General features: G+C 39.0%; 1 protein-coding gene across 1 annotated transcript in view; it reads right to left on the bottom strand.

Moving 5' to 3' along the window:
- The window catches only part of RALBP1 (ralA binding protein 1), a 15399-nt gene extending 1947 nt beyond the window's left edge, over positions 1–13452 (bottom strand). Inside the window, exons 1-6 of the mRNA XM_009889071.1 lie at positions 13159–13452; positions 5328–5786; positions 3139–3488; positions 1545–1706; positions 932–1063; positions 297–404 (exon numbers count right to left, since the gene is read on the bottom strand). Coding sequence (XP_009887373.1) covers positions 297–404; positions 932–1063; positions 1545–1706; positions 3139–3488; positions 5328–5786; positions 13159–13402 — 1455 coding nt within the window. The 5' untranslated portion in view covers positions 13403–13452. The remainder of the gene's footprint in view (positions 1–296; positions 405–931; positions 1064–1544; positions 1707–3138; positions 3489–5327; positions 5787–13158) is intronic.
- Positions 13453–17288: the final 3836 nt, after the last annotated feature.

Raw genomic sequence — 17288 nt, forward strand, 5'->3', positions numbered from 1 at the left:
AAGTGCTTTCTAAGTACGTTAACAACAAAGGCTACTTTTTTTGTTGTTGCACGGTGTCTCCTTCCTTTCTGCTGTTAACAAGAGTCTACTCAGCTTTGGGTTTACTCCTGCAGTCAGCATTCCTCCCCTACTTTACTTACGGTTAAAACAAAGCCTTGTGTTCGAATGGACAGAGAGACCCCTTTCAGCCTTCAATTTCCCGTTCCACGAAAAGGAACAAAAAAGCGTTTAATGTTTCTGAAAGATGCGGAACAAGAAGATAGCAGCAGACAAACAGGGAAGTGCCTGCCATCTACCTGTGCGAGCAGAATATTTATAACTTCTTCGTTCTCATTCATTTCTTCTTTGGAGACATCCTCCTTTGAAAGGCTAGCAATTTCTTGTGCAATCTTTGTTTCACACTCCTGCCAGAGGAAGAGAATAACTTTCAAAAGGACAGCTTCCCCACTCACTCTATTCACTGTAAAAAAGATTTTTTGAAGGTATTATTTTCCAAATTTAGAATCACCATCCCCATTGTCTTGAAAATATTCTGTAAGGTCTGTCCCTTCCCTGGGAGATATGACAGTTAAAAAAAAAAAAGCAGCTTCTGAAGTTTGTTAACCTTAAGTCTTCCAGTAATTCCTCTTGGTACTCCAGGACACACCGTTTTGTAATGAATACATGCTCTGTCAAACACTAAGTATTTAATCACACATATTTTGTTTTTCTTAACAGCTGTGAAGGAGCGTGAAGATCTTGCTGTCCCTAGGGAGAGCCAGCTAACCAGAAAATGAAATTGCTCCTCAGCCATATCAAATTAAGATGAAAGAATCTGCAGTAAAGAGATGGTGCAGTAAAAAAATCTGCAGTAAAAAGCGTGCCTCTGCATTGTCACAAATTAGGGATCCATGATTTAGAAGTCTGGCCAATAAACAGAAAAGTTACCCACCTGTCTCTTTGCTTCTCGTAGTTTCCTCTTAAGAGCTGTTAAAATTCTTTGCACCTCCCAGAGTCTCTCTTCTTTGGACAAGTCTTTTATCCCTGCCTGCAAGTCTCTGTGTAAACAGTTCAGTAGGAACTCCTAGAAATATTTCCAAAGAAATTTGTGTCTTTAATATATCATAGCAGGGGAAACTGAAAAGAAAAATCTTTTTGGCTTTGTGGCAGCAGGCTTGGAGTTCTGGTTTTCAATGCTTGACATGTTGGCCAACAACAAGCGTTAACAGACATTCAGCACGCAATCTAGAAGTAGCTGAAGAGCAGTATTAAAGAAACCACGCTCTTTAACATGTTCTCCTAACCTTCCTCCCACCATAAAAGCATTCAACTATACAGCAAAGCAATCCACAAGAGATACAGCTATAATTATCACAAGAAAAACTACTAACAACTTTCCGCACATGAAATGGGAAAGAATATCACCAATCTCTTTCCAGTGGTCTCCACTGACAGGAAGATTGTGATAGAATTATAGAGCATGTTACAAGCTTATGAGACCTTACTACTGAATGTACAAAAGCCGGGGAAAAGATAAACAGAAAAACACTAAACTAACTGCCAACCTGTCGCCTGATTTCTTCTTTGATGCTTTCTTGTGTTTCTGGAAGTGCTGGCATTGTTGCCATATTTGACCAGCGAAGAGGTTTTGTCGCCTGCTTTAGGGTCACATTCCCAAAGAACTCTTGGACATGTGTAAAAAATACATACAGGACACGGTTGCTGATCTGCAAAGAAAGGACACACAAAATATTGATTAAGCTGATTTATTCACATCATCTTTATGTGCGAAGCATAGAATCTTTCTCCAGAAACAGAACAGCCTTTAGGATGCCTTTCTAGTGGTGTTAGTTTGTCTAAAGAGATTAAAATCTGGATTAAAAATGATACTTTAAACGTCCCAGTGCTGACGTCAAGCAATCACTTCTCTGTTTCTCTTACATGTGTATCTGAGGCATTTTCACGCTAAACTCAGACTTTTCACATGTCTTAACCTACCACAATTATTTCCATCACTGGTAGATACAGAAATGTATTAAATCAATCTTTTACTCATCTAAAGGTAGTTGGTGGTAACAATAGGCAAAAGGGAACATGAACCATCCTGCACTATGTTTGGTTGCTGGCTACCTTCTCTCTCCTCCCCTGAGCTGTAACTATTTTCTACAACTTCTCTCTTGGATGATTTAATATAGTAGAAAAAGTAATTTGAAAGGAGATGCTACCGTATTATTCCTTGTTTCAACATGAGACAGAAGCAAATATTTATTTTGATACTATATCTTCCATTAAAATGAAAAAAAATTATCCTGAGATTAAGTTTAGAGTTCAGTCACCACCTGCATTTTACTTGCTAAAATCTACTTAACAACAAAACATGATTGGGCCTGTTTTGTTTTATATTAATTGTTACTTTTGTTAGCTAGAAAGTGTCTGGCACAGCAAAATAGCCAAGAATAACACCCAGCCCTTTTGCTACCGGGCCTCCACCTAGACTCTTAATTATAAAGCCAAACTTTTCTTAAGTGTGGGTTTTCTTCTAGAAGACACACACCCAATAATGCCATGTTTCCATTATGCACAGCATTAATTCTGAGCTGTATTTAAATTAAATATTTCCAAGATGTTTATTAAGGAATTAACCAATCCAGAAACCACAAAATCTTACTGGAAAACTAAGTCAGTTCTTTTCCCCAGCTATGTGACTGCCGACACCAAAGCCATTATACCCAAGGCATTACTGCACCAGGAAGGTCTGTTTGCAGGACACAGGGTTCATTGCCTTGGTATTGAAATTAGGCAACAATACAGTCTTCACTGATTGAATCACAAGCCCACAGAAATTGTGTATCTGCATGAATTATTGGACGAATTCAACATTAAATTACTTTGTTCACAACAGAATTAAAACCCCGACAGCAGCCTTTGTAATGCTCTCATAATAACCCAAATACCAAACCCATAACATGCAAGCTCACATTCAGAACGTCTTTTGTTCCCCCTTTCCCAGCATTTTAGGTTCCCGAGGTACAAAGGGAAGATGTAATTTAGCTTAACTGTATCGGGCAATACGTAATTCCCGGCTGCAAGAGAATTCCTACAAAGAAGTCTTTCTTGGGCTGAAGTTCTGCCCTAAGGCTTGCTGTGTGGTGCACGTACCTGGACAGTAGGGCTGAGCACTATAGAAATATTCTGGATGTTCATTTTTGTTTCCAGTTCCTTTGCAATAACATGGTCCATATGCACAATCAGCCAAGAAATCAGGAGATGGTTACACTCTGGCAACTCTTTCAGCAACCTCTGACACTCCTGAACTTTCTCAGCTTCTGTGCTCTTTCCACAAGCATCTTCAAAGCGGGGCATTAGCTCTTTGGTAAGCAAATTTTCAGGCAGTTCTCGTAGGTACTGTTTCAGCAAGCTGGCTACCGTATTGGGCTCGTATTCTTCCAGGTTGGGAGATTCTTCTCGATCATAGGCTGCTTTTAGCTCATCAACTTTTGATTTTATGCCTTAAAATATTTAGATCAAGAATTAAGAGAAATCTTCAACTGTAAACGTGTAATAGTTATATTTAAACTTTTTTTTTTTTTCAGATGCATGTATTTCACCTCTCCTTACAATTTAAGCTAATTGAGGAATACCTTTTGAAAGTTATCCACGTGTAACAAAGTTAAAATCATGAGTCAAAATTACGTGATCATTGATCACTGCTTCTAAAAGCACTGACTACTACTATGAAGCAAAAAGACAGCACTGCCAAAGCTCTGAATCGGAACTGGCACCAGCATTCCCTTGCATCAAGGAACATAAAACAGGGTGAGGAAGGGTAGGGGAACATGAGATCAATTGTGTATTTGCATTCAGCATCTTTCTGGCTGTTCAGTTATACAGCCCTAAGCCAAGTAGCAAATATGTTATCAACTCAAATACTGTGCAACAAGTTCTACCTATAACAGCTTTCCTCTGTCAAAACAAACCCCACACTTTTTAGTTTCCAGCTTTCCAGCTGGCCCTCCTCAGTGGAGGAATCTCACACAGGATTCTTGATTTGAGGCACCGCAGGAATAAAAGCGTGTTCACATAATTATTCAAGCCAGTCAAGACTTTCTGTAAGGTTGTTTTTGTAACTCAGTGACATTCCAATCTTCCCAAACCTGGGGATATTTAATTCTTAAAGCTCAAACACCCACTTGAGTTACACCGACTTAATGCACTGCCATGGCTTGGCTCATACACAATAAGCAAAACTGGGTGCACTCAGCCCAGGGTAAATGCCGGGTAAAATATGCCCAGTTTCATGTCCAAGTTAGTCATCACAACGACTGGTAGGTAGGTCGTTAAGGCACTGCGATTGTCCCTCTAAGCTCTCAGTTTAAACAATCTGTCACACACAAGAGGGTGCTATTGCACTGGAGAACACCTAGAAAGTACAAACATCAAAAATGATTTATGGAAAACACACCTCCTTCTGTGAAAATTCCCAACACATCGTGTCTTGAAAAAACACGCAACCAGAATGTTCCAATAGGAAAGACGAAGAAACTGCTTAAGCTGCTACGGTGTTTATGCACGCCTACCAAATACCATGCAGATCGACAGCATGAAGACAGCTTAATGAAGCCTTTAAAATCATTTGATTACTGTTTTACAGTGCTAGGCAACTTGTTTCAAATGCTCTTCCTCAAATTCCTTTTCTCACTTGTTCTTGCTCCCTTAAACATCCCCACAGACATACTTACACGAGTTATATCGCAGAGGCAGTTCACAAATAAAGGAACTGTTTTGTTTAATGTGACTAAAACTGATCTTTCATTTATGTAAGCTGGTGTTACGCAACTAGCATGGTTAATTAGCCTGCTGTTGCTAGGCTTAAATACCAAAACTTGTATTTTCTGCTTATTAGGGTATTTGTTAAAAGAAAAGAAGTCTTTAAGAAAAAAAATAATCATACAACGGAAGTAACCGGAAAAAGCAACTTAGTGGGAAGCTTAAGTAATTAAATGGTTGTATCTCATCTTTGCTTTTGCAATCAACTAGTGGTGTGTTTCTAATGCAGAGGTAAAAAATACAAGCTGGCCATACTACCACGTTTTATTCATCATTACCATCCTATCACAAAAGACTAAAACAAATGTGTTTTTACTGCCATTAAGCAGTACCACCATATTAGCAACTTCTCTTGTACTTCAGACACATGGGTTTGCTTAACTTTAGCTACCTGATTATCTTCTGGATAACTGAAATCAATGCAGCTCTAAACAGAGTCTCTAGGTATTGAAAATGGTAAAATAAGACGAAAATTGCAAGTAAAGACCTTAGGAACCTGCATGTCAATGTGCTCAGAGTACCTGAAACTCTGTAGATGCCTTCACATTTCATGCCATACTTCTCTACATAATCTATACATTCACGGAAAACTGCTGGCAGGCGGATGCCATCATACATCATGGTCCTGTCTACCGCATCAGACAAAGGAATGCCAAACACGGGTCTGTGACTTGGAACATCCACTTGAGGTATCTCTGTCTCCTGAATTGGCTTTTTCTTTTTCTTCTTCTCTTTCCACTGTTTTACAACATCTGCTGCAGTTAAGTCTTTTGACTTCTTCTCTTTATGTTTGTCTTCCTTATGTTTGTCTTCCTTGTGTTTTTCATCTTTGGGTTTCTCTTTTATTTTAAAATCCTTTTCCTTTTTTTTGGAAAAGCTGGGTTTCTTGAAGACATGTATTCCCTTGGACCGCTTCAACTTTGAAGGACTTTCAGCTTCATCACCGGAACTGTCCTCTTGAAATGCAGCATAACCTTCCGCTATTAGGCAAAGGAGGAGAAGGCAAGAGGACAGCTGTAAGTCTGTTTAGTAACATATTATAACAGGGAGAGAACAAGAAGTAGTATGTAAAGAGGAAAGAGAAGCAGCAACATGAATTAAAAAATAGCACCTGCCTGACTCTTCAGAAGGTTTTCTTCAGTTGTTACACAATTAAGGGGACGAGGATTAAATCAAGGTTGCGTAATCACATCAAAGATAAGCCACACAGCTCCTGAACGATCTAAACAATTAATACTTTATATACTTACTCATAATGGCAATGTCCATCTTATGGGCTAGCTTCCCATCTAATAGTCAAGGAAATGCAAAATAAAAACAACTGTCTGGCAACTTCTCTATGTTCCTGTAATCAACAGTATAAAAGTCGCTGTTAAGGATCATCTACTACATACACATAAATCTAACAAACTTCTATTAAGAACAAACTAAACTTCAGCCACTTAACTTCCCAGTCCCTTTCCAGAATATTATGAATTTTAAGATAAGCATGAAGTTAATAAAGTTTCAGCCTCAAATAAAATACCCCCCCAAAAAATAATAAAAAAAAAAAAGCCCAAGCACACTTACTTTTCCACTAGATGAATAAAACAATTCCAGTAACACTAGCACAATACCTGTCAGTGAAGTTACCTATTTGCCTTTAAAAGCGTATGCGAGAGCTTCAAACAAGTCCATGGGCGGAGTACGCTGTTTCAGCAGCAGAACACCAAGTGCCGTCTAAAATGCGCACCAGTGCTTTTACTAAGTACGCCTCTGCAGTTAGCCCTGCCTATCCTTCAGGCAAGAACAAGGAAATCTTTAAAGGTGGATTACAAAAAAAAAAAACAAAACAACCACCCAAACCCCAACTAAAAACCAACCCACAACCAAACCCAACACAACTTCCAAGTCAATGAATTGTGATTTTACATAGGCAGTACCCCATATAAGAAAAGTAAGCCTGAAACTGGTCAGCAAAGAAGACATTTGCACCAGCCAGGTTGCCCCAAGCTCTCGCTTCAGCGCGAAGCCCCCATTATACAGAGCCTCTGAGGCTCTTCCACTACCTACAGGCAGTGCCTCTGCCCGAGTGAGGAAGCACACCCACAGCCAAGTGCTCTTCCTGCATGAATATTTTTGGGTGGTGAAAAATTACCCCCTTAGATTATAACAGAGCGCATCATGGGCGAGATTATAGGCTGTAATTTTTACAGGTGAAAGATCTTGTGCAAAAGAACCAGGGGATATTCAGTCTTTTAATCTTCCAATTCTAAACCATATTAAGCTGCAGAGTTTTTCAGCATTATTTCAGCACATCCAAGGAGCTGTCTGTATTTTGAAGCCTCCTTGGCTGCTCCATAAAAGGTAACTTTTAATAGTCAAATAAATATAAGAAATGTATTAAAGCACGGAACTGCCATAAAATAATTACAATTGTTTGACCAGCTCACCCTTCCCTTCCTGGAGTCTTCGCTAGGACTACCAAACATGCACTTTCACAGAAGACGGAGCAAGAGCGTAGCACTGTGCCTGTCCAAGTGAATTTTAATATAAAAACGCAAGTGTTAACTGGAGGACAACCAGCAACCAGGTCTCATCCTCCTGGTTTACTGGCTATATCATCATTCACTCTCTTCGTAAACTAAAATGAGAAATGGGTAAGGAAATCTGCAGCGCATAAACTAAGGATTCAAATCTCACTCTGATACCGCAAGAACGGCTGATGCACCAGCTACGGGACAAAGGAGGGGCACATATCACCATTGTGTTTTGCGAGAATGAGATGGGGGTGGCACTGAGTTTGAAGACGAGGTTCGCAGATGCAATTTCCAAAGAGAAAGCCAGATCTTCACCAGAGCCCAGAACAATCTGCCCTCCATCCTTCCTGCTGGGTAGCTGTAACAGCTCCCAGGAGAACAGCAGAGTTCCCCCCCAGATGTGAGGAACAGCGTCAGCGCACCCTCTCGGTGCGCAGAGGGGACCCAAGCTTGGAGGTCGGTGGCAGAGCACCTGCCTTACACCTCTTAAAACTCCATGTTGCAATGCAAACCTCGGTGCTTTTCTAGACCTGTGGTAATGTAACACCTGCAATAGCACATTACTGAAACTGGTATTTCTTGACTTCATGAGAAGACATGAAGGAGCAAGTTAAATACAAAACCAGCTTATTTTAATTCGTCTCAGTAACGTAAGTCAACAAAGTTTAGAAATATAGACTAATTACAGATTCCCAGAGAATCCCCATGCATACCAAGAGGGGCTTTGTATGTTTCTCAGAGTAGCCCAATTTTCTTAACCATACTTCTGGTAATAAAATTACTGTATCTCTTTCACCAGTGATACAGTATGTTGAAATATAAACAACCTAGATTTATACAGAAGAAAAATTATCAAAAGCACTTGACAAATCACATCATTTTAAATGTGGAAATAAGTATTACCCACTGTTAGTAAACTGGTATTTCTGTTCACTGTTTCCTCAAGACTTCTAGTACTAATAGTCTGTATTTTCCCATCACTCTAATGTATGCCAATGACATTTTCCTGCACCTGTATGAGAAAAGTACTAATTTAATAAATATTTCAATTTCACTGGCATAATGACTGGACTATCTGCCAGTTCCTTGCTCAGGCTTTGTTAGATCTTCCACAAGCATACCTTCACTGCAGTTATTTTAAACGTGATGCTGCAAGCATAGCCCTTACCTCACTGAAAATTATGAAAGCCTCTCTTAAAAATAGTAAAAAAAATATTTCCAGTGTTACTCTAGAAAAACCTAACAGGCTTAAAAGCTTTGTCATGCAGCGAGGCCACTGTTTCTATCAATCTGCATACTTGGTAATACTTCTCCTGCACTCTCACAATGAAGCTATAAATTCATGCTATAGTATTTACTGTTAACAAAAAGGGTTGCATTACGTAGAACTGCCACTTATCGAACCTACCACAAGATACATTTTGAGCATCAGGTCTCTGATAAGTTTTTAAGAAATTTATACCTCTACATCTGACTTTGGCTCCCTGAGGAAATTTGCATGCATCTGTAATTAATTCACTGAAAGAAAACATAAATAGCTTTTACATATGGAAGAATTAGTAGGTCAAATATGACTATACAGACTGATATGCAATGCTAGCATTAGTTACCTAATTTCAATTTGTCAGAGGGATTGCCATTAACTTGTACATCATTTCTAAATAAAACTCGAAGACACACATGGATGCATAATGAACTTGGGTAGATGGCTTTTCTTTCCTGTCTTCACCCACAAGATGTATTATTATTAATAGAAACTTCAAACTTACAGACACTACCAACACTTACTACCCAACTTTCAATTAGATCAGTTTGCTTTTAATATACATTCAGCTCACTGATGTGAGCACAGTGCTCCCAAACAAATTCTGCATTCAGGTTACTGCGCAGCACTACGCAAGGAGAGCAAATGAAGTTGAAATAGGAAATCTGCTTTCCTTTATTTTGATTTAAACTAATTACTGGCATTGAAAGGCAGAGTTTTAAATTGTTTGCAAATGGTACTTTGCTAAATAAATACACAGTGGTATATAGACACACTTAGTAATTTGTCAGTAGAATAGGATGTAGCAACACAGAAAGACACACCTTGATATGAAGAGCCTCTAATGTTTATCATGGGTAGAAAATTCCAGTAACAACTTATTCTGTAGATCTGGAAACTGTATTCAGAGCTTCTCCACACACCAGATCAGCATAAGTAACGTTTTGTTTGCAATAGGGGCTACTTGGTTATTTGTAGGATGACCTCCCCCTGTAAACACGTGGTATCCACCACTGCCATGTAATCCATCTCCATTAGAACTCTGCACAGAAATGAAGGATCATAAGCACAGAGACAACTTATCATGTCGTTGCTCAGTTGGGAATACTATTTGAGCTTTTGTATGGTTGCTGGATGTCCACATTCCTGAGCAGAAATTACTTTGGAGAAAAATCGCTTAAGATGATGGAAGAGAGAATAAGCTGGTATCTTCCACCTGGTGGTACCTAGCAGAGAGTTGCAGATTGCTAGAACCTCAACTCAGAGGAAGAAGATAAAGGTTAACACCTAATTTGGACCAAAGATTGTTCGCAACAGGTCCCCAAGTTAACAATAGCAATATTTCAGCCCTCATCTACATCTCAAAAGAACATGTAGGAGGCCCCTGCCCAACACATTAGGGATTTGGTCTTCAAAAATATTTCCTGAAAATTTCAGAAGAGTTCACGCCAATAATACTACTGTCCTTTCACAAGACAGCTTAGTTTACAATTCAACCAATTCTCCATTTTCCCAAGAATTATATAAAAACCGAAAATTATTCTAAACAAAAAAATCCTAGCTGCATATCGAACCCATCCAGTCCAATGGTATCAATCGCAGAAGTAAAACATATAAGCAGAGTAAGGTCTACTACATAAAACTCTCTATCTACAGAAATTCTAATTGGTAGAATAGCTTTTTCTTTTTAAGTCTTACTTATAACCTATGTCTTTTGCAAGGAATTGCGTATTTTATTATTTTTATCAACGTGATTACTGACAGAAGGGTAACTATTTAAAAAAAAAAATATCAATTACTCTGGTCACCGTGTCATATAAAACATTACTGCTTTAAAAATAAATTTGGTTTTGCTTGCATGCTGCCATAGCAAAAGTTCTTGCATGGACAAAGGTTGCTTTGAGTCAGGAAACAAATCTGAGTTAAAACTATCCCAGTAAAAAGAAAAGTAATTTTAACCCCTAAGAAGTCCCCTAATCTAACTCACTCTGCAGCTAACCAACACTCACACTATCACAGAGGAATGGAGAATAGAAATCTGTGGCTGAAACTTTTTTCCAATAGTTGTCATTCCATGTAAAAAAAACAATATTCCATTTAATTTTCTATCACCTCCAAAAATATTTAAAACTTCTCCCCCAGGATAATTGCTGTGTATTATGAAGTTACTGCCACTGACATGTTTAGGGATTTGGATGACCTTGTCATTAATTCACTAATATTGTAAGTTCAACAAACATTCACTCTGTTATAATTTAATATCAACACTTGTCTTTTTCTCATCGAAATGCTCAATTATATGTGTTAAAAACCCAAATTACATGACCATAGCAGGTTCTGTATTGTCCAAAATCAGAGCAGCGGGCCAGAAAAGGAGGAAAAAAACCAACCCCATTTGAACACATGTAATAGAATTTAAAAGGTCGAAGATACTGAAGAATAAAAAGTACAGAAGGAATAACAAAAGGCAAAGCTGGAAGGGGAAATCTTAAAATCAACCATGTTAAGCAACTGTAAAGAGCCCTTGTAATTTACATAAAATGTCTGTTCAGGGTATATTTACAATAACAACCATTTCTGGACTGTACGAGAGCTACTGAAAGCTTTGTATGTAACTTGTCCTTATACCTACCTGGTAATTATATGACATACTTGTATTAGAGCTAAGAAATACTGAATGCTTTTTATATTACAGCTGCAAGAGGTAATTTGATTCTTCCTACAGTTTGCATTTTTGCGTTTTTGAGGATTTTTCATACCTTTAAAGCTTCTTTTAAGTAACAAAAATGGCTTTACATCAGCTATAAAATGTGCTGTAACCACTTGTGGAAGAAAGCCGTTACAGTGCTAATGTGCACAGACCTGCACGTGTTTGCTAAAGCAGCATTTTTTCTCGTCAAGCTTCAGTTAGAGTATCACCATGAGACATGCAGAATTACACCACAAAGAAACCCACATTTTGTATAATGCTGACCTCTAACAATTCCAAATTTAGAGGTGTCTAATCCAGAGTTACAGCAGAAAGCTGATTTGCAAAGAAGAAAAAAAACAGCTACTAATAGCTTGAATTTTCATCACCAATCCAATATTCTTTATTAGGTTAATGTTTACATTAGGAAAAAAACTAAAGAATCAGTTTTCTTAAGACCTGCAGGAATTTAAACTATTGGTTTTAACTGGAGGATAATGTATTTTTGAGTTGCAGTATCCTTTATGCACACAGTCTTTAGTTAATAACAATAGTCCTTCTAAAATGTGGTAGAAACAAATCCTGCATTCCGGGAAACAGGTTTGATTAAAAGCAGTGCAGTGGCAGCAAATTCTTGAAGAGTAATCATTTAAATATGTGCATGTGTATTACAAATAGTCACCATATTCATCCTAACATGCCAGAATACCATGTGCCGTCTCGTTGGTTTTAATCTTCTAAATTTCACATATAAGAAGCGGCAATGTACACTGGCATACAGAACTTCCAGGCATCAGAGACACAGACATTGTAGAAGATGAACACTATTTCAATATTTTGCTAAAACAAATGTCAGTTAAAAAAGTACTAACATTGGGGCTGTGATATTCAGGTTTCAGAGCCTTGGACAGTAAAGGATCTTTCTGGTACTAAGAGTGTTGAGTATCAGCTCAGTATTTTCAAGTGCTTTGTTCTTTCAGAATATGTAGAACCACTCTATTGAATAAAAACTATTTCATATTTCCAAATTTTCTGCACAAATCTAAAGGTGGGAAGTAAGATTTCTCTTCTGTTGTTTTGGAGTAGGGCTACACTTTTTAAATGAGAACTGCTGTTCTGGACACTCATACACTGACACAGAATGGATTCTATAGTCAAAGCTTTACTTTCTTCCAACCTTTACTCTGTCAGTTCTAGTAAATTCAGATCCTGATGTTGGCTTGCACATTTTTGAACTCTGCAATAGTACTTAGGCACTGATGGAGGAAACTGCATGATCAGACTAAACTGAGAAGCCACAGAAAAAAAGGACAGGGATTTTATTACTCCTCAGATAATGGTGCAGCGTGCACAGAAAAACTTGAGATGGTACACAATAGCAAACTCTGAATATGGGAGACATAAGGGAAAAGGGTCAAAGCTGTTGAAACTGACTCTTCCAAATTTAAAAGTATAAAATTCAGGTCAAACTTACAGTTTTATTTTAGCTAGCACCGCAGTTACAATTTCAAAAAGCATCTATTTGGAAATACACTTGGAAACCTCCACTTAGAATGTGAACGGATAATAAGATTAGAAGAACTCCATGCCATGCAATTACCAAATAATCGTTAAAGGTTCAGGGTAAACATGTTTATTAGTAATTCTGGGCACGGGTTTGGCACCTGTATCTGCACAACAGAAAACAAATCCAATTTTTGGTTAAGGTGTGGGTTTTTATGGAAGAGAAACAGGTATTGCACAAAGCCTGTTTGTATGAGTTACCTTCCTTCACACCTAAACAAGTTCTACTGGGAATGTTAAGCAATTTTGAGAGAGAGAGAGAAAGAAAGAGAGAAAGAGAAATTATAAGCATGAAATAAGAGAAGTTCCCTACTCACTTCTTTTTTCTTTCTTCTTAAATTTTCCTTTCTTCTTCCCATGCTCCTTTTCATCATCAGATACTATATCTGGAGGCTCATGCAAGCTGTCGTGAGGTGGTGAAGGCTCACCGGTGCGGTACAATCCAGGGAATTTTGTAGGACTTATTTCTTCAGAGCTGGGAGTACGAGCAAGACCCCCACTGTGTTCTACCCGACGGTGTTCACTGGGGCTGCTAGTGGGAGGCAGGAAGCACTCGGTCATTCTGATTCCCTGATATTAAAGTGAAATCTTCTGCTACCTGTCCATCACACCTGCAGCAGGAGAAAACAAAAAGAAACCCCACACAATTTTAAGCAGTGGGTTTCAGAACACCATGTTTAGAGCTCTATCCTGAAAACACAAACAGCAATACCTTCTACAATGAACGTTCCAGCTTATGTCAAGACACAGTAATATAACATCAGGTCCTCAACTCAGCCTTTGCAAAATCTGTCCATTAACTCCTGAGGCACATTAACATAATAAGAGAGCTGCTATTCTAGCTATTTCTACTTTATAACATATAAAACATTATATATTAAGTATCAGAATCTTTTAAGATTTGAGATAATTCTTACAAAATTCATAGACAGTTTGCATACCGATTGGTAATATTTACTATAAAATAGTTAGCTAACTTTAAATTTTTGACATAAAATAGATTTGCCTGGAAGCCCAGAGTGTTTGTGAGCACTGCACTTAAGGCAAAGACCATTTTTGTCTTTCCCAAGCATATTTTATAGATGCAAATAAGAACCTGCCTAGCCTGTTGCAATAAGGTGGGGGGGAGGGGGAATGTTAAAGCAAATCCATCTTTTAATTATGCTAATGCAAATTAAAGAAGGTAGAAAAATAGTGATTAAGCTTTTCTGGTATACAACAAGAAGTGCACATTTGAAGAGGCTATATCAGGTCATCTGCACCCAGATGCTGGTAGTGTGCTTGCTTGAGAGTTAAGACCAAATAAAAGCCAATATGAAAACTGCTGAAGGAAGCCAATACATAAATTCTCAACAATGGAACTTGTAAACAAAAAACCTCTTCCCAGCACAGACAAATTCCAGAAATTTCACAGAACAGGTATGCTGTATGGGACATCATACCTCTGGGGTCCACTTCGCTGAATTTGGCCCTTTGTGTCGAAATGTGGTCAGGTATCTAAGGGCTCAGATATGAGCCCTCTTTCAAGGGATGAAAGGAAAACAGAAATAGAGCAAGCCCCAGAAAAATAAATAAATAAAATCTATTTCCCACACCCACTGGTATACTTGGATGACAGGTCAAGTCATGGTTACATGCTAACTTTAATCCAACTTAAATCTGTGCTGACGCATTGCTGCTGAAAGGAAACTGACCTACTGGAAGACAAACAGAAGAAAAAAAGATTATATTTTTTGTTAAAGTTACATCAGTTCCACAGCCTGGCTCTCTATGCAGCAATACAAGTGTCAGGGCAAGCACAAGGAAGGCTGAGAGCTGTGGAGGTGCCCTGCATTGTAGAGTTAAAGTAATCAAGGTGGCTGTGTAGCCATGGCCTCAAAAAAAACAGAATTAAAAAATGTTATAAGTTTACATGCAAAAGCCATATTAAACCTATTTCCATGAGTATTTCAGTTATGACAAGAGTATATCCAGATATAATAGCTGTGGCTTCTGCATTAGCCTTCGGACGCTGCAGTCACCTCTGGTATTCCTGCTATTTAATGCTGACATATAGATTACAGTTAAGAAGAAACTAGTCAACCCTTTGCTAAGATAGGCAAACAATCACGGATACCCAGTATTTTACAAAATCTAATTCAGGGAAATAAAGAATACATACTGGCTAAGCTGGAATTCCTGATATATCATACAAAACATGTGATAACTTCTTGCGCAAAAGCAGAAAGCCTCTTTAAAAGAGAACAGTATTAACATGAGGTACAGTAATTTTCTTTTTTTTAATCATGCCTGTTGGTTTTTTGTTATATTTTTTAATTGATATCAAACACTCCACTCCTATGCTAATTTGATATTGTGTTTAATTAAGTAAATGGCATGTTCAAATAAGACATTTTAGCAGAGATGTCCAGGTACCTAAAGATTCAGGCTTATAGATACCAAAAAAGGTAAAAACTTTCAATTACATAATTTTCAATATTACCAATGACACAGACTGGCAATACTATTTCATCTCATCTGAGTATCAGAACGATTTGTAAAATTCCTGCACAGCACCTGTTTGCATTTCCTCCACCAACCCCTCCTCCCCACCTCAAAAAGCAGAACCCAACACACCCCACCAAACGCTGCTAAACAACAGACAGTATTTCAACAGTAACTCATGGAATTAAATGAAGAAATATTACATATAATTTTTTAAGTGAACAGGATGGACCGCACCTACAAATCAGTCCACATCTAGAGTGGGCAAGATGGGCAAGTGCACAGAGGGAAAGGACAATGTCATTGCAAAGGCACATAATCACCCCCCTGGAAAATGAGGACGCACATGCTTTGCCTCTGGATCCCAGCAGAGCTCCTGAGATGAAGCCAGACTTGGCCCACACATTCCACACCACTCTTCAAATCCTGGGGTCTTACTTACAGACTGGCAGAATACAGAAAAACATAACATGGAATTGCGTTTTGCCCGGTTAATAATTATAAATATGTCCAGCTAAGTGGGTTTTGGGGAAGGTTGTTGGTGGTTTGCTTTTTTTTTTTTTAAAAAAAAACTCTCATCCTTCAGTCCTTTGTATGCAGAACACAGTGAAAATTTAATGTATGTATGAAACAAAGCATCTCACTACAGGAGATCACTCACAGAGTGCTTATGGAAATTAACAGTTACTCAGATCAGAATTTGAATAGGGCACAGTAAGACACAGAATTATGATGAGAAACAAAATATTCATGAGGTCTTTCAATACTGTTCATTCTTTATTCTGGCTAAGGCAGAGATACTGACTAAAAATAAAGTTAATGGTGCATATTTCTAAATGAAACAAATTAAGACTGCACTTACGTTTCATATATTTTATTTTACAGCTTTAAGAAAGCATTACTTTCCTATATGCACAATTTCCTGGGCCTTTAAATAAGGGAGAAATTCCACGATGCTCAAATTATATCAAGACTGATCAGCAGAGTCAGAGCCTTTAGGCCTACCGCAAAAACCTCTTCCACTTTTACTAATGGATGTTAATGTACTATTGCGCTGGAGGGGAGGGATGCCATCCAGAAGGACCTGGACAGGCTGGAGGGGTGGGCCCAAGCCAACCTCATGCAGTTCAACACGGCCAAGTGCAGAGTCCTACATCTGGGTCGGGGCAATCCCAAGCACAAATACAGGCTTGGCGGGGAATGGCTGGAGAGCAGCCCCAAGGAGAAGGACCTGGGCGTGCTGATTGACCAGAAGCTCAGCATGAGCCAGCAATGTGTGATCGCAGCCCAGAAGGCCAACCATAACCTGGGCTGCACCAAAAGAAGTGTGGCCAGCAGGTCAAAGGAGGTGATTCTGCCCCTCTACTCCACTCTCGTGAGACCCCACCTGGAGTACTGCATCCAGCTCTGTAGTTCCCAACATAAGACAGACATGGACCTGCTGGAGCGTGTCCAGAGGAGAGTCACGAGGATGATCCAAGGGCTGGAGCACCTCTCCTAAGAGCAAAAGCTGAGAGAGCTGGGGCTGTTCAGCCTGGAGAAGAGAAGGCTCTGGGGAGACCTTACTGTGGCCTTCCAGTACCGAAAGGGGGCCTACAGGAGAGCTGGGGAAAAACTTTTTACTAGGGCATGGAGTGACAGAATGAGGGGTCATGAGGGCTTTAAACTGGAAGAGGGCAGGTTTAGATTAAACATTAGGAAGAAGTTTTTCACTTTAAGGGTGGTAAGACACTGGAACAGGTTGCCCAGAGAGGTTGTTGAGGCCCCATCGCTGGGGGTGTTCAAGGCCAGGCTGGACGTGGCCTTGGGCAACCTGGTCTAGTGGGAGGTGCCCCTGCCCATGGCAGGGGGGTTGGAACCTGATGATCTTCAAGGTCCTTTCCAACCTAAAGCATTCTATGATTGCCATTCAAATCTGCACCTTTCTTCTGGCTTTTACAAATTTTTGCTGACAGCAATAAAT

This window comes from Charadrius vociferus, unplaced genomic scaffold (assembly GCF_000708025.1).
Source record: "Charadrius vociferus isolate BGI_N301 unplaced genomic scaffold, ASM70802v2 scaffold65, whole genome shotgun sequence".
Taxonomy (NCBI): Eukaryota; Metazoa; Chordata; class Aves; order Charadriiformes; family Charadriidae; genus Charadrius; species Charadrius vociferus.